Source organism: Giraffa tippelskirchi, chromosome 5, assembly GCF_054371585.1.
Source record: "Giraffa tippelskirchi isolate mGirTip1 chromosome 5, T2T-mGirTip1v1.2.pri, whole genome shotgun sequence".
NCBI classification, from domain to species: Eukaryota; Metazoa; Chordata; class Mammalia; order Artiodactyla; family Giraffidae; genus Giraffa; species Giraffa tippelskirchi.
In genome coordinates this window covers 134,954,843-134,976,688 of record NC_137279.1, presented here as the reverse complement: position 1 = coordinate 134,976,688, position 21,846 = coordinate 134,954,843, and the positions used below count along the sequence as shown (strand labels likewise).

Sequence of the window (21,846 nt, the reverse complement as noted above, 5' to 3'; positions counted from 1 at the left end):
TCACTTACTTGAATTTCATTCAAGGCAATTCTACCTCTGGAATGCTGTAACTTTACTATGTTCTTTGGACACATATCTTTCAGATTACTGAGTTCTTACCATTGCACCCTTTTCCCCCTGGGGACCTACTGGACCTGGACTTCCACGCTCTCCCTTTTGAAAAAAAGAAAAAAGAAAAACATTAAGGCATGTTGATTAGTCATGAAAAGGTAGAATAGACTATGTATTATTTACTGACTCATTAGTTTGGTTTACAATTTTTAAATGTTTAGGCATATGGTATGTGAGCTTCTAATTATACTCTGACCCCAGGGCCTCCATTTATAGTCTCATTCTAGATTCTACAGATGTCAGGACAGACCTGCACACACAAACCGTGAGACATATACACTTATCTCATTTATATAAGATGTGAGTGAAATAACAAATACATATTAGCAGGCCAAAAATCAATTTAGTTATAACAATGTTCTCCAGGACACAGTAGAGAAACTTGGAAGGCAAAGTGGTTTAATAGCAAACTATTAATACAATGCACTTAAAATACACAGTCTATTCTACTTTTTCAAATATACTTGTACAATGACAAAACTATAAAACTATAATTTTATATTATTAAGAGTTGGCAAAATATTTAAGAAAAAACTGAATTTAATTACTATTGTATCTATTCTGAAGATGGACTGTCGATGTTTGACCATGTAATATAGTGTATAAAAATCTCTTAAATTGCTATGTTTATTTCAAAAAATATTTTATTTCCTCATTTATTCTTTTATTTCAGCATTATTACTGATCATACTGCTATAATCAATAATATTACATAATATTCTCTCTTGGCAGTAATGAGCTAAAGTATGAAACAATGAAATATCATTAATTCAAAGTTTACAAAATGTGAAATACTTTCATTAAAGTGTAAATGAAAAATGCAATGCACAGAAAATTAAAAACTACTTTCAAATCATTAAAAAAATTAGTCAAGAATGAGCTAAGCCTGGACCATAAACTCATGCTAGTTTTCAGTAAGTTTTAAATTTACAAATTTTGCAGTTTTACCCTAAAGTTGCTAGAGTTTACTATAATTAAAATTCTCTTAAGATACTTTTCAAGGTATAAAATACTGGTTTATTTAAATGAAAAAATATAAATTATGAATAAACAAGATTTAAAATTGAGCATACATCATATGCTAAAGTTTTCAAGCAGAAATTCTCATAATTTTAGACATATAAAATATGAAGAGAGTAAAAGTATGAAAGCAAACTGTAAAAATTAACTTAAGTGTATAGCCATTGAACAAAATTTTATTTCTGTAACCTATTAACACAATTAACCATAATTATGATAATCAAATACGCCAGAATAGATTAAAGGTCTAAGCTGATTCACAATAAAATTCCAAAGATTTTCAGCATGTTAGTGGAGAAGACAACACAGAAGTAACTAAATCACAATGGAAAAGTTTATGCTTTTAGATAGTTTTATAACTATCTAAATTTTTCTGAACTGAGGTCATTTTGTATTTTTATATTGTTAATAAAAAATCAGTAAATATTTTAAAATCACTTTTAATGTACTGAGAGTTGGGAAGATATAACAGAAATTTGACTTAGACTCTACCCTGAAGTAATTAGAAACATGTCATTAAGAAAGATGAATCAATTAAAGGACAATTTTAAATTGTGTGGTACTTATTGTACATCCAGGAAAGGAAGACAGCAAGAAGGAATAGAATAATCTGGGAAGACTTTATGGAGGAGACAGAATTTAACTGAGTACTATAATTTGGCTTTGAATAAATACAGGGAAAGGAAGAGGATACTCTAAACCAAGAAAACAATAAGAATAATAATAAGAACAAGTATAAAATATGAGGCAGGGGAGCAAGAAAGGTTTACACTGTGAATATCAGAAAATTTGTTACATGAACTGATTAAGCCAAAATCATGTAGTATCTTGACAGCAAAGCAGGGCTATTAATAGGCTTAAGCATGATGGCTCTGACAGTAAAGAATCTGCCTTCAATATGGGAGGGTTCAATCCCTGGGTTGGGATGATCCTGTGGAGGAGGGCATGACAATCCATTCCAGTATTCTTGCCTGGAGAATCCCCATGAACAGAGGAGCTTGGTGGGCTACAGTCCATGGAGTCACAAACAGTCAGACATGACTGAAGTGACTTAGCACACACACATAGGGAGTTAATGCAGGTTTCTCAAAATGCTTTATCCTGACCCATCAAAAAAGTGTTCCACTAGTAATATGTAGGCTTGATTAGAAGATGGAAAGGGAAAGTGAAAGGAAAGTGAAGTCGCTCAGTTGTGTCCGACTCTGCGACCCTATGGACTATAGCCTACCAGGCTCCTCCATCCATGGGATTTTCCAGGCAAGAGTACTGGAGTGGTTTGCTGTTTCCTTCTCAAGGGGATTTTCCAATCCAGGGATCGAACCCAGGTCTCCTGCATTGCGGGCAGATGCTTTACCATCTGAGCCACCAGGGAAGAGAGTAAATTTAAGATAAACTGATAAGAGTACGTCTGAGGGGGTAGGTTGGATTGATTATTAGAAAGGATAAATTATAGAGAAAAAACTCTAAGACCTGCTAAAAAGATTAGGCATAGAGAATGAGATGGTTAGATAAGCAAGGGACATGAATTTGAGCAAACTTAAGGAGATAGTGGAGGACAGAGGAGCCTGGCATGCTGAAGTCCATGGGGTCGCAGAGTCAGACGTGATTTAGTGACTGAACAACAGCAACACTGGAAGGAAAGGGAAACGCAAAGATGGGTTCACTCTCTGGAACATGGGAGAACAGAGATAGCGAAAAAGCAGACCAGTAGACATGAGAAAATTGGGAAGAGAATGCTTTCGATGTGGGTGGGGGGAAGGATGAATTTTAAATATATTGTTTAATTTAAATTAACAATCTCAGATGGAAATAACTGGACCATTATCTAATTTACTTCTAATCCTGGCTCTACTTAATTATTCATAAAGAGTAGCCTTGCATTAGATTACCATGCTTCCACGTTTCATTCAGCAAGTCAGGTTTCAGTCAAAGGTCCCAAATTTTCTAGTTCATAATGAATCAATTAAAAACAATTCAAGAAAATGTCCTTGTTGGTTTCAAATTAAGAAATACTTCTCATTTTTTTCAAAAAAGACTTTATTAAACTTGAAACTAAATATGGAAAATCACTCCCAAGATAGTGATGTCTAGGAAATTTTTAAGCAAATTACAATTTCCATCACAATAGCCAAAAAGATCCGTGAATAACTTCATACTGGATTCCAAGAGGATATAAAGAGATTGTTACTGAAACTTGGATCAGGCAAAGTGATAACTTATTCTTCACTTTCAAAACTGTTTCCTTTAGGGACTTGTTCTCATAAAGTAGATTTAAATATTTTCTAGTCATAAATCTAGACCATCTATTTCATCTTTTCCCTTTCAAGCACATAATTATAACCAAAAGAGTACTCTGCTCTTTAAGATTTAGAAACAGATATACTATCAGCTATATTTCAATATATTTAAGAGATTCAGTATAGGTAATGCATTTTAAGTCATGAGTGATTTCTAATTCATAAAATATCATAGAATATCCCTCCTTTGAGTTTACCTTAAAATCCTTACTACTGAACAAAACAGTGAAAGAAATTACCTTTTCACCAATGCTTCCAGTCACCCCAACTTCTCCAGGTAAGCCAACAGGTCCCTTTTAAGAAAGAGTATAATAGAAAATACATATATATTGTATTGCCGTTATACAACCCTGGTTTTAAATCTCCTGTAAACACTATGTTTCTTTCTAACTCGTTCTAAATTCTAAATTTATCTTAGAGTAAAATTCCTCCTACTATAGGTGTTTTGCCTAAGATTTCACATCAGAATTAATTATTCAGTCAATCACCAAATATATATGAATGTCTAATTTGTGACAGGCCCTGTGCTGGGAGGCATGGAGCTTCAACTGTCCTTGTAGAACTAACAGTTCAGTGGATGTAATAAAAACTCCTGCAGTTTTTACAGATTCTTGATGTGGATACACTAGCTTAAGAAATCATTTCTGTGACTTCCTTCTTTGAAAGCTCCTCAGTACATGAGGAATGGCACATTAATTCACTCAAAAAATATCAAGTGCCTACTTTGTGCCTTGCCCTATGCTAGTTGCTGAGATTTCATTAGTAAGCAAAGGAGACCTAGGACCTGCCCTGATGAGGCAAAAAGTCCTGTTGAAATAAGAAAAACTAAATTAAAAAGTGAATAATTATAAATTATGATAAGAGGTTCACAAAGGAAACAATTGTGATGCTGAAGTAGAGAATAAAAGACATATTTTACAAAAGATGGTCAGGGTAAATCTGAGACCTAATATTTAAGCTGAAAGTTCAAGAATAAGAAGAGGCCGGCCAGCCAAGGGAAGAAAGGAGGAAGAGCTTTCTAGGCAGAGAAAATAGCTTGAGTAAAGAATGAATTTGGCAGAAGTGAAAGAAGGCAATCAGTAACACTGTTTCAGAGTGAACAAGGCTCATGGTGCATCTATCTTTATGGATTCTGCTTTATGGATTCTGTCTCTATGGAGTCTGCTTCAAGCAGTGTAGAAAGCAAAAATGGTAACATAGAACAAGTTTCAGAAGAGTATAATCCTTCTCCTGACTGTCTTCAATTATGAAGTTACTTTCTTTTATTTAAAAATGTATGAAATGGGTTTCCCTGGTGGGTCAGTGGTAAAGACTCTTCCTGCCAATGCAGGAGACACAGGCTCAATCCCTGGCCTGAGAAGAGCCCTCATGCCATGAAGCAACTAAGCCTGTGCATCACAGCTACGGAGCCCGCACTTTAGAGCCCAGGAACCACAGCTACTGAAGCCTGCATGCCCTAGCATGCTCAGCAACAAGGGAAGTGATCACAATGAGAAGCCTTTGCACCACAACTAAAGAGTAGCACTTGCTAGTCACAACTAGAGAAAAGCCCATGCACAGCAACAAAGACCCAGAATAGTCAATAAATAAATAAAATTATTTTTTAAAAATGTATGTAACATTGTCTTTTTCAATAGATACTACTTCAATAGATTATCATATAATAATACATATAAGCATTAGAAGATAACTGAATCATGAAAAATGGTTTGCTGTGTTGAAGCTAACTGAAGTTAATATATAGGGGCATGATTTTATCCATACACACATATATATATAAAGAAAGCTGAGCACAGAAGAATTGATACTTTTGAACTGTGGTGTTGGAGAAGACTCTTGCGAGTCCCTTGGACTACAAGGAGATCCAACCAGTCCATCCTAAAGGAGATCAGTGCTGGGTGTTCATTGGAAGGACTGATGTTGAAGCTGAAACTCCAATACTTTGGCCACCTGATGCGAAGAGCTTACTCATTGGAAAAGACCCTGATGCTGGGAAGGATTGGGGGCAGGAGGAGAAGGGGACAACAGAGGATGAGATGGTTGGATGGCATCACTGACTCGATGGACATGAGTCTGGGTAAACTCTGGGAGTTGGTGATGGACAGGGAGGCCTGGCATGCTGCGGTTCATGGGGTCACAAAGAGTCGGAAACGACTGAGCTACCGAACTGAACTGAACTGATATATATGTATCCTCACCCACGTCTATCTATCTATCTATTATGTATACACTAACAAATATTAAACATCTGCTATATGTCTGATTTAATCTTCACAACAACCATATTTGGTAGTATTATCATAATTCCCCTTTAACAAATAAGGCAGATGAGTTAAGAAGCTTTCTAAAGTATATGAGCTTAAATAGTATAGATGAGTTTAAGTGGCTACTGAACACTTGAAATGTGGCTAGTCCACACTGACATGTGCTATAAATGCAAAAGACACTCAAGATTTCAAAGACCTACTACAAAAAGTTCAAGCTGAAGCTCCATTACTTTGGCTACCTGATGTGAAGAGCTGACTCATTGGAAAAGACCCTGAAGCTGGGAAAGATTGAGGGCAGGAGGAGAAGGGGACGACAGAGGATGAGCTGGTTGGATGGCATCATTGACTTAATGGACATGGGTTTGGGCGGACTCCGGCAGTTGGTGATGGATAGGGAGGCCTGGCATGCTGTGGTTCATGGGGTCGCAAAGAGTTGGACACGAATGAGTGACTGAATTGAACTGAACTACAAAAAGAATGCAAAATATCCAATTAATGACTGTTTACATTGATTACATATTAAAATGATAATGCTTTGGATATATTAGTTAAAGTAAATATTACTAAAATCAATTTTACTATTTTTTTTTACATTTTTAAATATGGCTACTGGAAAATTTTAAATTACATTTGTGACTTCTATTATATTTCTATTGGATAATACTAAACCATAGTTTTAAACAACATGCTAATATTAGTAGTTATAGCCAGATGAAAGTGACCTAATAATTTATTTCTGTGGTTCTTTAAATTTAAGGGAGTGAAGGCTTTCATTCTGAAACAATCAATGATCAATGGTCAGTTAATCAAATCTGAGCAGAAACAATGAAATTGAACTCTTTTGTGAGACAATAACCAAAACAGCAGAATCTAAGGACTTCCTTGTAGCTCAAATGGTAAAGAATCTGCGTGCAATGCAGGGGACCTGGGTTCGATCCCTGGGTCGGGAAGATCATTTGGAGAAGGGAATGGCAATCCTCTCCAGTATTCTTGCTTGGAGAATCCCACAGACAGAGAAGCCTGGATGGCTACAGTTTGTGGGGTCTGAAAGAGTCAGACACGACTGAGTGACTAACACTTTTTCTAAACACAGACTAGTTAATTCAAGGGGGAAAAAAAAAACCTCCTTTTCCTAACAAGTCAAATTTAGATGAATGAATGGAGTAGGGACCATTTAGCTTATCCCAATATTGACCATGCATACCAGAGTAATATTACCTACAAAAATATTTTGCTTAGCCCACAGTTCACACATACTAATTTTAAAAAGCTGAGTAAGGTGCTAAGATTTATCAATCTGGAGGTTTTATATTAAAAGTTTTTATATATAAAGATTTATAAGATGCCTGGCTTCAGATGACTAGCATAGTGTATGCTAGGCTAGTGTATTCTCAAAGACAAATATTGGATAAGCACTCTTCAGTTCATCATAGTCCCTGTCAATCACTCGTCTCATAACTAACCAATTCACTATTTATACTACCTGCCTGATCCCAATAGGATATCTGAGCTTGTCACTCCTGATGTCAGTATTAGAAGGTATAGTCCATCAAAAGGGCATTATTGGAAGAGATAAGTTCTTACTGGAAAGACAAGTAACTCCTAGGATTATATCAACATCCACAGGGAATCTTTAATGAAACTTAGGTAGAGAACAGATGTAAAATGGTTTCCTTAGACTATTTCAGGACCCCCAAAGTCTAATAAAAACATATTAAATCTGATAACACTCAAGTTTTGGCTATAAAGTGTGGACAGAACTTTATGTAACCAGTTTATATCACTGGTACTTCACTCTGGAGAGCAATGGTATGTAGACTATGTTATAAGAGAGTATGTAGTAAAACAGAAGATGCATCTAATCCATAACCTAACACTTTCATTTCTAACTGGACACCTGGGTTTCTACTCACACATACATGCACTAGGAGATACACAGAAAATGTCCATGGTGGCATTATTTAAGTAGAAAAGTAGAATCATTTGAATTATTGGTTTGTAAATAGATAAATTAAAATGTATTCATACACTAGAAAAACTCAACAGCAATTAAAATTAATGGACCAGATAGATCTACATATATCAATATAAATAAACATTTTAAGACAATAATGTTGAGTGAGAAAAACACATACATCCTTTTCAAAAGGATTTTGTTGTTGTTTTGTTGTTTAGTTGTTAAGTCGTGTCTGACTCTTTGGCCATCTAATAGACTGTAGCCTGCCAATGTTCTCTATGGGATTTCCCAGGCAAAAATACTGAAGTGGGTTGCCATTTCCTTTTCCAGGGGATCTTCCCGACTCAGAGATCGAACCTGTGTCTCCTGCATTGGCAGGCAGATTCTTTACCACTGAGCCACCAGGGAAGCCAAAAAAGGATATATCATTATGCAAAATTTTAAAACACATACAATAATAGCATAATTTGTTACTGACGTAAAATACATGGAAATTACATACACAACTTCAGGGTAATGGTTTATGTCTATGTATGTCGACTGGTAGCTCATTGTTATTTTAATTTGCAAGTAACAAGCAAGCTTTTGTTGCTATAAGCCACTGATATTTTGAGATTGTTTCTTTCTGCAGCAAAACTTAGCCTAATGTGACTGATGCAATGCGTCTTTCAAAACTGATGAACTCTGGCATTTATTTATTTGAAAAACAGGTGATTTTCCTTCACTTTCTTCTAACCTTTAGTAAAGGCCCTAGGTGGTGGTGGAACCGTAAGGAAAAAGGAAGTTGGGATTCTAAGACACTTTGTACGGGACAGCTACTTGGTAATACCTGCATTGGACTATTAACATGAGCAAAACCAACTTCTTATCAAGTTAAGCCTACAAAAATACTAGGTTTATTTGTTATAGCTGTTAATATTCCCCTAAAAATATAGTGAATTAACATGTGTTGACATAAAATTGTAAAACTTTGTAACTCAGTTCAGTTGGCTTATTCAAAAGGTAGTCTCACAGAAGTGATTCTATAAATAAAGATGGCATAGAGTGCACTGAACCAATCTCTGGTTTTGATTGCAATCAATTTATTCAGTAAGTACAAAATGATCTGAAGAAAATAAAAGTGAATGCATACTTATTTACTCATGTAATAAGCTATATGCTAAGAGTGGTACAGGATATAAAGGTGAGTAAAATTTAATAAGAATGAATAATCTAGTAAATTGGATAAAGAAAAGCATATTTTCTGTAAGTTAAGAGAAGAAAAATAAAATCTATATAATGCAAAGACAGGGGATATTGTATCTGGTTGAGAACATAAGGAAAAGCTTTACAGAGAACACACTATTTGAGGTATGGCTAACTGTTGACAAGATAAATGGTGAAAGTATATTCAAAGCAAAGGGAATAATTTGAACAGCAAGTAGGAGGTAGAAAATGATGAAACATTTGTCAAAGATAAAGTAAATCCAGATTGTCTGGAGCACAGGATATGTGTAGGAAAGAGACTTGAACAGATATATGGTGATGTACTATTGAGGGCTTTGACTGCCAAGTGAGACATTTGTATTTGTGGTGCTTGCAGAAGAATTTGTGTTTGTAGAAGAATCACTGTTGGTTTGAGTAAAGGAGGAATATAATCATATCTGTACTGAAAGGATAGTAATTTAACGTTATGTTCAATGTGTGGAAATGGGAAAAAAACCAGAAAATGGTGTAAAGAGTTAGAAGCTATTGTAATAGTACAGGTTAACTGTAATAACTCTTATGACAATGGTATCATGACTTGGAACAGCAGCTCAGGGGAGAAGCCAGTGTCAGAGGAGAGATGAACTAGTCATGGGACAATTATGGCTCTTAGAGAATTCATTCTGAAATATTAATTTTTGAGTCCATAGAAAAATCAATCCTGAAATCATAAGAACGACACAGTACATACAGTAATAGAACAAAAACAGGAGAGAATTTTAATGAAGATTCTTTGGAAGTAAGAGATAGGGGGGAGAAAAAAGGAAGAGTCAGAGAGGAGGGGAACCAGGAATGTGCAAAAAAAACGTTCAAGAAGGGAAAAGTTTTAGATAGAGAGAAATTGGTATTATGTGGGAAGGGTTGAAAAGGATGAATATTGAGACAGTCATAGGGTTTGGCAAGTAGAAGGCTGGTGGTGGTCTTTAAGAACAATTGAAGTATCTTGTGTGTTTGAATATAATTCTGCCAAAGCGAAAGTGGGAAAATGTTGGGTAGTTTATTATTTTAAGAAGTGTGACAACAAAAAGGAGGAGGCACAATGGCACAAAAACTGTGAGAGGACATAGTTTAAAAATAAAATTATTATTTTTTTAATCTAAGTTTTGTTCTATCTGCCAAATAAAAGAAACTCATCTACAATAGAAAAATACTCTTCTGAATAGAAGGAAATTATATCCAAACCTATTTTTTGCTCTATTTCACAGGATGAGTTAAAAAAAAAAAAAAAAACAGGCTAATATTATGGCTTATTCCAACACATTCGTATCAGAGAGAAGATATTAGCAGGTTTTATAGGCTCTCAAGGTCTGTGAGTTATCTCTAGATAAGGTCCCAGAAGTTATCTCTAGATAGCTTCCTTACCCTGTGAATGCTTTGTGAGTTACAGAACTCAAAGCAGAGACGTGTTAAGTAAAGGTTCCCTATAACCTTCTCTTCTTTTTTTTGCAGAAAGCACTGTTTAAAAGGACAGATGAAGCTGCCATGACTTGCTCTAATTTTAACCCATGAAACCTTAAGCACCACATACGCCAATTAGAGCCAAGGACAGAAAATTATACATTCAACTTTAAAGTGCTCAAATGCAAATTATGAGTATTTGAAAATGCACAGAATTTATTCATATTTTTAATCTGTGGCTCCTTCAGAGTAAAAATATGGATGGTTTCTTTTTCTGTTCCTTTCAATTCATTCTTCTTCATTTCAAAACAAACGTTGAAATCGTTCATACAATTGTACTAGCTGTGTCTTGCTGCAGAACAAATTACCCCAAAGTCAGTGGCTTTAAAACAACAGTTATTATCTCACAGTTTCCGTCAGTCAAGAATTCAGAGTAGCTTAGCTTGGGTGATTCTGGCTCAGAGTTTTTCATGTGGTTGTGGTTAAGATTTGACATGGGCTGTAGTCATCTGAAGACGTGACTGAGAATAGGGAATTCATTTCCAAGAAGGTTATTAGCTGGAGGCCTCATTTTCTTGCTATGTAGGCCTCTGTATAGTTTGATTACATAGCAGTCAGAGTGAATAATTCAAAAGAGAGACTAATCCAAGAGAAAGAATAATCTAAGAGAGAGAGTGAGCAAGGAAGAAGCTGCAGTCTTTTATGACCTAGTTACACACTGCTGCTTCTGCTGTAGCCTATTCATTAGAAGTGAGTCACTAAGTCCACTACACAGTCAGTGAAATAAGATTGTCTTTCGGAAAAGAGGAATATCAAAGAATTTGTAGACATATTTTAGAATTATCACAATGACTCAATTTTATTTTTGACTTGATTTGATGTTTTATTAAGACTTGATTCCTTCTAATAGTTTTCCCCAGTTTTTCACATCTGTTAAGTCAGACACTTCAGTAGGAATATTCTAAGTAGTTTTGGAATGATGCACATTTTCCCAAAGATGAAATGCATAAAATTTCATTCTTATTTCATTAGTTATGATTATGTATCATGTATAAGACATTATACTAGTCAATTAATAACTAAAATATAAAGTCGATAACAAAAGTTGCCGTAAGATAAATCACTATAGAGCATCAGATAAAGTAGGAGTCAGCAAACCATGACCCTGAGAGCTGGCTGCCTGTTTTTGTAAATAAAGTTTTGTTGGAACACAGCCACGACCATTTATTTACCTATTGTCTATGACTGCTTTCATCCTATGAAGGCAGAACTGAATGGTTGGGACAGAGATTGTACGGCCCACAAAACCCAAACCATTTCTCTTGGGTATTTAAGGGAAATAAAAAGTAGTTGTTGAAGCCATAGCCTCAACTTAAAAGAATTATCAACAATTTGCACCTTTTAGATAAAGAATTTTCATTAAAAATGTCTCAAAACACTGATTCCACCTCTAACACACATTAAAAAAAAAACAACAAAGCTTAGTCAGAACATGACATGCTATGTATCAAGAGCTAGATAACTCTATAATAACTGAAAACATTTCACTTTTTGCAAAATGGGATATGTAATAATCTATTTAAAGATTTTGTTGGCTAAAGTGGAAACTCAGAAGGCCAAAAGGCCTTATGTATAATAAATAACTTGCTACAATTGAAAAGAAATACTGTTTTTTCCCCAAAAGTCAGTAAAACTCTAAAATACTCAAGTTGAATTTTTTTAAAGTAACCACATCCTATTGAAAATAAAATTAGGATATTCCCTAGTTAAAGCCAAAATGTTTAAAAAATTTTATATGAAGTTCTCAGATTTGACAATTTTCTTTTAAAAAAATCATTGTGCCTTAACTGTGGAACTATTCTGTATTGTTTCAAAATTTCTATTCAATGTAAAAAACAATCATACTTACAAGGATAAAGAATTTCAGACCCCTAAACTCTTCAAATTCACTTGAAAATACAATATACAAGGCTAATTCCATATGATTTAGTTCTGTTTTATCTTAGAAACACATTAACTTCAGTGTTTACACTGATACTATTGTGTGTATTCTTTGTTTAAGAGAATTTTAGTAATCTTATCACAATAAAAGTAGTAATTGGTTGTGCCATATGTAATTGCTGATATTTGACTACTACTATATTTTAACCTTAAAAATGGTATGTTTTCACGGTTCAATCTAGTACAAACTTGGAAAACAGGAGAAACAGAAGATCCGTTAGACGTGAGGAAATCACTTCAAACACTACATGGAAAAATGTGTTTTTATTACAAGCGATTATTTCTCTATCTCAACTTCTCATACTTTTGTCTAAGGAGAGAACAATACAGACTCTTGTCAGTCGACACAGAAAAAGGGAAAATGTAGAAAAGTGGAAAGAAAGGGTATATAACATGTTTGGATAAGAAAGAGGACTTCTTTTTTAGATATAAGAAATATGAGGCATATATATGAAACACTTTGGTGGGAATATTTAATATACAACTGTGTAAGAGGATCTAGAGCTAAAAGATATTTGTGAATCATCAGCAAATAGTAAAGACCTAGAGAGTGAGTCACCAAAGAAAGTAAATACAATGAGAAAAAGAAAAGGCTAAGACCAATAGCATTTAGAGGGGAAGATGGAAAAAAGGAAACTTACAGAAATGTCCTATATATAAAAAGGAAGTGTACTGACACAGCTATGTTTAAAATGAGTAACCAACAAAGACCTATCGTACAGCACATGGAACTCTGCTCATTGTTATGTGGCAGTCTGGATGAGAGGAGGATTTGGGGGAGAATGGATACATGTATGTGTATGGATGAGTCCCTTTGCTGTTGACGTGAAACTATCACAACATTGTTAATTGGCTATACTCCAACTCAAAATAAAAAGTTCAAAAGAATTTTTTAAAAAAGAAAGTATACTGTCAAAAGGAGGATACTGTCTATTTATCATCCATAATATTTCTTCAGACCTTTTCATTTCAGGGTAATTTTGTGACTTGAAAAGAATGAACAAATACTTTCTATTTATTTGTATGTACATCACTATTTCCAAATAGGTAATCTCTGGGCCACTTTATTCCTATTTTCAAACAAAATCTGTAAGCTAAGGATATACTTCTTGTGACTTGGAATAAGCTACTGTGCCTTAGCTCACTGTGCCTTATCTTTCACGATTTAGGAAGATGTGACTTTAAGTTTATCTGTCTGTATGCTCTATAAAGCCAAGATGATGTCCTGTCTGATACTGAATTCCTTATGTCTAACATACTGCCTGTAATACGTAAGATAATATATCTGGAATGAAAGAGTGAATAAATTAGATAGAGCAGTGGCAGTAGAAACAGAGATGAGCTGCACACAGAATCTTTTAAGATCTTGATCTGCAGGTTTACTCTCAGGCCCAGCATGAGCTTTCACAGGATAAGCAGCTTTACTGAGTAGTGGGGAGCCAGGTGCTCCAGGAATATCAGAAAGGGCCACGAGACAAGGATAAGACAGAAGAGTAGGAATTGAGCTCAGTTTCTCTCACAAAAATGTGAAAATCACAAATAGCTGTTAAATAACCATCAACAAAAAAGACTGGAACCTATCAAAAAGAGATACTTTACCTCCAAAGACAAAGTAGAAACCACAATGAAATGGTAGGAAGGGGTACATTCGTGATAAAATCAAATACCATACACTCTGGGTAGGTGACCCACAAACTGGAAAATAATTATATCACAGAGCTTCTCCCACAAGACTCAGAGATCTAGGCCCCACATCAGGCTCTCCAGTCTGGAGGTTTGCCATAGGGTAGAGGAGTTCCTAGGGCATCTGGTTTTGAAGGCTAGTGGGGCTTTAGTGCAGGACTAGGGGAAACAGAAACTCCACTCCTGGAGGGTGCACACAAGATTTCATGGGCACTGGGACCCAAAGCAAAGCAGTGACTCCACAGAACCCTGGGCTGCACCTACCTATGGGACCTCGGAAGTCTCCTAGGGAAGCAGGGGGTGGCTATGGCTCACTGTAGGGACAAGGACACTGGTGGTGGTGGGTTCAGGAAATACTCATTAGTATGAGCTCTCCCGAGATAAACATTTTGGCAGAGACTGGCCCCACTCAACAGCCTGCAGGTTCCAGTGCTGGGATATCTTAGTACAAACAACAAAAAGAATAGAAACACAGGCCCACCCATCAGCAGACAGGCTGCTTAAAGTATTCCTGATCCCACAGCCACCTATAAACACACCCCTTGACACAGCCCTGCCCACCAGAGGGATAGGATCCAGCTCTGATACAGCTCTACTCACCAGTGAGTAGGTACCCATCTCTCCCACCAGGAAGCCTACACAAGCCCCAAGACCAACCTCACCTACCAGGGGACAGACAACAGAAGCAAGAGGAACTACAACCTGCAGCCTGCAGAATGGAGACCACAAACAGAAAGTTAAACAAAATGAGATGGCAGAGAAATACAATCCACCTAAAGGAACAGGATAAAAAACCAGAACAACTAAGGGAAGTGGAGATAGGCAATGTATCCGAAAAAGAATTCAGTGTAATGATAGTAAAGATGACACAAGATCTCAAAAAAAAGAATGATGGCACAGACTGAGAAAATACAAGAAATGTTTACCAAAGAGCTAGAAGACTTAAAAAATGAAAAAACAGAGCTGAACGATATAATAATCGAAATGAAAACTACACTAGGACGAATCAATAGCAGAATAACTGAGGTAGAAGAAGTGAACTGGAAGACAGAATCATGGAAATCACTGCTAAGAAACAAAATAAAGAAAAAATAATGCAAAGGAATAAAGACAGTCTAGGGGACTTCTGGGACAATATTAAATGCATCAACAGTCACATTACAGGGTTCCCAGAATGAAAAGTGAAAAGGGTCTGAGAAAATATGTGAGGAGATAATAGCTGAAAACTACTCTGCTTGTTTAACTTATATACTCTGTGAAATACTGGGCTGAATGACTCACAAGCTGGATCAAGATTACTGGGAGAAATAGCAACAACCTCGAATATGCAGATGAGACCACGCTAATGGCAGAAAGCAAAGAGGAACTAAAGAACTTTTTGATGAGGGTTAAAGAGGAGAATGAAAAAGCTGGCTTAAAACTTCACATTCAAAAAACTAAGGCATTTGGTGCCATCACTTCATGGTAACAGATAGGGAAAAAATGGAAACAGTGACAGATTTTATTTTATTAGGCTCCAAAAATGACTGTGGATGGTAACTGCAGCCATGAAATTAAAAGACACTAGCTCCTTGGAAGAAAAGTTATGACAAACCAGACAGAGCATTAAGAAGCAGAGACATCGCTGACAAAGGTCCATAGAGTCAAAGCTATGGTTTTTCCAGGAGTCATGTACAGATGTGACAGTTGGACCATAAAGAAGGCTGAGCACCAAAGAATTGATGCCTTTGAATTGTGATGCTGGAGAAGACTCTTGAGACTCCTTTGGACAGCAGGGATATCAAACCAGTCAATCCTAAAGGAAATCAACCCTGAATATTCATGGAAGGACTAATGCTGAAGCTGAAGTTCCAATACTTTGGCCACCTGATGCAAACAGCTGGCTTATTGGAAAAGACTCTGATGCTGGGAAAGATTGAAGGCAGGAGGAAGTGGTGAAAGAGGATGAGATGGATGGATGGCATCACAACTCAATGGACATGAGCTTGAGCAAACTCTGGGAGATAATGAAGGACAGGGAAGCCTGGCGTGCTGTAGTTCATGGCATTGCAAGGAGTTGGACACAACTTTGTGAGCAAACAACAACAATGGGAATGGAAACAGCCACCCAAGTCCAAGAAGCACAGAGAGTCCTATACATGATAAACCCAAGGAGGAACATGCTGAGGCACATTTTAATCAAATTGACAAAAATTAAAGACAAAGAAAAAAATATTAAAAGTAACATGGAAAAAGCAAAAAATAACATACAAGGGAATCCCTATAAGGTTATCAGCTGATTTTTCAGTAGAAATTCTGTAGGACAGAATGGAGTGATCATATGTTTACAGTGACAGAAGGAAAAATCTACAACCAAGAAATATCCTACCCAGCAAGGCTCTCATTCAGATTTGACATAGAAATCAAAGGTTAACAGACAAGCAAAAATTAAGAGAATTTAGCACCACAAACCAGTTGTATAGCAAATGCTAAGGAAATTTTCTAGGTAGGCAAGAAAAGCCAACAACTAGAAACAAGAAAATTATGAATGGGAAAGCTCACCAGGAAAGGCAAACATAAAGTAAAGGTGGGAAATCGTCCACACGGAATATGATATTAAACCCAGCAATACTGAGAAGAGGAGAGTACAAATGCAGAATACTGGAAATGCATTTGAAATTAAGAGGCCAGAAACTTAAAACAAGCTTTTATATATTTATATATAGATGGCTATATTAAAACCTCAAGGTAATAGCAAACCAAAAATCTACACTATATAAAAACACTAAATAGAAAAAGCAATCCAAGCACAACACTAGAGATAGTCATCAAATCACAAGAGAAGAGAATAAAAGAGGAAGGGAAGCAAAACGACCTACAAAAACAAATCCAAAACAATTAAAATGGCAATAAGAACATATATATTGGTAATTACCTCCAATGTAAATGGATTAAATGCTCCAACCAAAAGACACAGACTAACTGAATGAATACAAAAACAAGACCCATATACATATTATCTCAAAGAGAGCCATTTCAGATGTAGGGACACACACAAACTGTAAGCATGGGGGTAGGAATAGGTGTTCCATGCAAATGGAAATCAAAAGAAAGCTGGAGCAGCAATACTCATATCTGACAAAATAGACTTTAAAATAAAGACTATTACAAAGACAGAGAAGGACACTATATAACGATCAAAGGATAAATCCAAAAAGATATAACAATTGTAAATGTATAAGCACTCAACAAAGGAGCACCTCAAAGCCATAAAAGGAGAAATTAACAGTAACATAATAATAGTGGACTTCCATACCCCACTTACATCAATGGACAGGTCATTTAGATAGAAAATCAATAAGGAAACATAGGTCTTAAGTCACATATTAGATCAGATTAACTTAATTGATATTTATAGAATATTTCATCCAAAAGCAGTAGAATACATGTTTTTCTCAAGTTCACATGGAACATTCTCCAGGACAGATCCCATGCTGGGCCACAAAATAAGCCTTGGTAAATTTATGAAAACTGAAATCATATCAAGGATCTTTTCCAACCACGATGCTATGAGATTAGAAAACAACCACAAGAAAAAAAAAACTAAGAAAAAAATGTGGAGGCTAAGCAATATGTTATGAAACAAAGAGGAAATAAATACATAGAGACAAATGAAAATGAAACCATGATGATCCAAAACCTAAGAGACGCAGCAAAAGCAGTTCTAAGAGGGAATTTTATAGCAATACAAGCTTATCTCGGGAAGCAAAAAAAAAAAAAAACCAAAACCTCAAACCACCTAAATTTACAGCTAAAGCAACTAGAGAAAGAAGAAAAAATAAAATCCAAAGTTAGTAGAAGGAAAGAAATCATAAAGATCAGAACAGAAATAAATGAAACAGAGACAAAGGAAACAGTAGATCAATGAAACTAAAAGCTATTTCTTGGAAAAGATGAACAAAATTGTTAAATCTTTAGCCAGACTCATCAAGAAAAAGAGAGGACCCAAATCAATAAAATTAAAAATGAAAAAGGAGAAGTTACAACAAACACAACAGAAAATACAAAGGATCATAAGAAACTACTACAAGCAACTTTATGACTGTATGACAATAAAATGGATGACCTAGAAGGAATGGACAGATTCTTAGGTACGATCTTCCAGCAGTGGGTCAGAAAGAAATAGAAAATATGAACAGACCAATCACAAGTAGTGAAATTGAAACTGAAATTTAAAACTTCCAACAAACAAGTCCTGGACAAGGTGGCTTCACAGGTGAATTCTATCAAACATTTAGAGAAGAGTTAACACCTATCCTTCTGATACTATCCCAAAAATTGCAGAGGAAGGAACACTCCAAACTCATACTATGAGGTCATCATCACCCTAAATCCAAAATCAGACAAAGATACCACACACACAAAAAAATTACAGGCCAGGATCACTCATGAACATAGACACAAAAATCCTCAACAAAACACTAACAACTGAATCCAACAATACATTAAAAGGATCAGACATAATGATTAAGTGGGATTTATCACAAGGATGCCAGGATTTTTCAATATCTACAAATCAATCAGTGTGATACACCACATTAACAAATTGAAGAATAAATCTACGTAATCATCTCAACAGATGCAGAAAAAGCTTTTTGACATAATTCAACAATTTATGATAAAAATTCTCCAGAAAGTGGGCCTTAACATAATAAAGGCCATACATGACAAACCCACAGCTATCATCACACTCAATGGTGAAAAGCTGAAAGTATTTCTTTAAAGATCAGGAACAAGACAAGGATGTTCACTCTCATAACTTTTAGTCAACATAGCTTTGGAAGTACTATCCAGGGCAATCAGAAGAAAAAGAAATAAAAGAAATCCAAATTGGAAAAGAAGAAGTAAAACTTTCACTGTTTGCAGATGACATGATTCCTTACATAGAAAATCCTAAAGATGCTACTAGAAAAGTACTCGAGCTCATCAATGAAAGTCTGCATTCATTCACACTTTAAAAAGTATAGAAGTGTCATAAAATAAATTAATTTAGTCAACATTATTTGAGAATATAATACATGCCAGACATTGATGAATAATGTGGAATATTTTACATAGTCAGTTAAATGTGGAATATAGGATAAGCACTTCATTAATTAAGAGGTTCCTGATTGGACAACAATTTATTTTGGTATCACAGTTCCTCTACTTCAGACTCTTGACATTTGGATATACAAGTTTCCTAAAAGATAGAACTGGTCTGCTCAGTATCCAAATAGGGATTTCAGTCTCTGAAATTTCCCTGACAACTATTTGACTTGTATTCCCTTGGATCATACATGCAGTCATGAAATAAAAGTTCAGAATGATGTTTTGCCTAGAGAAGGTCTGGCAGTGATTAAAAGAATATGCCTGGAATGTCTACTTAACAGATGCTTTTACTCATGCTTATGTTATAGGAATCTTGAGAATAGAAAGGCAACTTGTTCTGTCCTTCCTGCACTAAATCGCCTGGCAATGTTGTTCACATATTCCGCTCTTTTGAATGAGTCTCTTGGCAATAAATCAAAGGCGATAAAGTGAATATCAGCACAGATTATTAGTTTTTCTTAAAAAATGTAAGTTGGATAAGAAATAAGAAGAATTCTCCTACTATGATACCTGCATGGCACAATACTTGAATTATTAGCTCTTCCTAAAACTCTAATAACTAGAGTTTTAGAGTGAAATTCACTAGGATCATTCACAGAAAAGAATATGTGCTTATAATCATAGCACCTTTTTTTTTTTTCACACACAAAGCGTTACATCAGTTCTGTTTTTTTTTTTTTTTTCCATGCAGACCCCATAGGGATTGAGTTTTTTGTAGACTCTATCTGAAGATAAAACTAGAGTCAGAAAATCTATTGTCTTATGCCTCCCATCAATGTCTACATCTAAAAATGAGAAAAATAACATGATGATATTAATATTTCCATGTACTAATCTATAAAGACTTGAGTTCCAGATTAGATCTTCAATTCTGAAGCAAGTCATGTGACCAGATTGTGTCTCATTCTTCCAATTCTAAAAAACAAACAGGATAAACTAGATAATGCTTTGCACACTTTCCAGTTCTAAAATTCTATAACTTAAATATAAAGAGGAGGAGGAAGCAGGAAGAAGGGGACATATGTATACCTATGGTTGATTCATGTTGATGTATGGCAGAAACCAACACACTATTGTAAAACAATTTTCCTCCAACTAAAATTTAAAACAAAGAAGAGAAAAAACTCTAGGTATTTTAATTCTTTTGAACAGGTGAGAAAGATGTAATAAAAAAACACTGGAGTATTTTATTTCATAGTGAGAAGGGTATGTCTAGCATTCTGGAGGTTCAGTATGACCAAAGAAACTATTTACTGACAACAGCTCTAGAAAGTAAACATTGTGACTTCTCATGGATCTTACTTTATTTTTTAAAATAGAAAATCCTTGTTATCCTTCTGTTTATACAACAATAATAACAACTAATACAACCATTGCCGTTTATTAAACACCTCCTGTGAGCATACTTCATCTTAGGCAGTTATTTTCCAACCCTGACAATAAACATAAAAAGATATCTCACTTAAGTTTTACAAATGAGAAAGAAGGAATCCAAGATCAGGTTTAAAGGAAGTGATACTTGGGCTGACTTGTGGAAGAAGAGTAGGTAGTGTTTGTAATCCAGAAAAGATAGGAAGGACATTACAGGAAGTAACAAGAGCCAGATGAGCTGCGACATACTGTGTTTTACCTCCCTCTAGCCATTCTGTTTCTAGGCTTCCCTGGTGGCTCAGACGGTAAAGCGTCTGTCTGCAACACAGGAGACCTGGGTTCGATCCCCAGGTTGGGAAGATCCTCTGGAGAAGAAAATGGCAACCCTACTCCAGTATCCTTGCCTGGAAAATCCCATGGAGCCTGGTGGGCTACAGTCCATGGGGTTGCAAGGAGTAGGACACGACTGAGCGACTTCACTTCAGCCGTTCTGAACTGCTTATGATATAGTTCTAAAAACACTCCCAATTTTTCATGCCCCCATATATTTTGTGTTCACGCTGTTCCCAATGAAATGTCCTTCCATATTCTGACTATCTCACAAGAATATGTCATATTTTCTGAATTAGCTTAAGCACAGTAAGTCCTTTTAGGAAACAGTAGCAAATATCAATAAATTAGAAAATTACCTCTTCTTACTTTATCTCAGTTCATCATATATAACATATACTTATTGAAATATATAATATATAAGGCATTTACTTATTGCTGTGTGAGATAGTTTTCTGTTGAGATAGTTCAAATAAAAAAATAACTATGGTATGAAGCAATAAATTAAGAACCGCAATTCTGAAGATACAGGCTTAACAGAGGAAGCAATTGAATCTGATTGGGTAGAGAGAGCAGGAAAGACTTCAAGGTTGAGCAGATGATTTAAGACGGGTCTTGGAAGTTGATGCTAGGCCGACAATAGGAGTAGGAAAGTGATGGTCTTCAGAGGTGATAGAAACAATGCCGTAAATAAGAGGATTACATTTAAGGTATGTTGAATGCTCTGGCTTGGCCTAGTAAGTTGGGAAGTGTGAGAAATAATGATAAAGTTAAGTGAGGTATATATTGTGGGAGGTTTTCAAAGTCAGGGTGAGAAATTCTTACAGCCTACATTCTTAGGCCTTTTATAGACTGATTCCTGCCTGCCCCACCCCCCATTATAATCTGCTATGTTCTGTCCCCCTGGTATTTCTGGAGAAGCTTGCATTATCTAGGTCTTTCCTGATTTTAGTGACTATACCAGAAAAATATATATTTTGTCACACAGTTTTTCCAAAACCCATTAATTAGAACCCTGCCCCCAAAACTGAGCTCT

At 35.5% G+C, this 21,846-nt stretch overlaps 1 protein-coding gene and 1 non-coding gene across 2 annotated transcripts in view; one reads left to right on the top strand and one right to left on the bottom strand.

Annotated features, from left to right (window-relative positions):
- Positions 1-21,846, bottom strand: part of COL24A1 (collagen type XXIV alpha 1 chain) — a 441,974-nt gene that overhangs the window by 138,053 nt on the left and 282,075 nt on the right. Inside the window, exons 30-31 of the mRNA XM_081490017.1 lie at positions 3,668-3,721; positions 100-153 (exon numbers count right to left, since the gene is read on the bottom strand). Coding sequence (XP_081346143.1) covers positions 100-153; positions 3,668-3,721 — 108 coding nt within the window. The remainder of the gene's footprint in view (positions 1-99; positions 154-3,667; positions 3,722-21,846) is intronic.
- TRNAC-GCA (transfer RNA cysteine (anticodon GCA)) lies at positions 20,768-20,839 on the top strand. The gene has a single exon. It is a non-coding gene; the product is annotated as a tRNA-Cys (tRNA).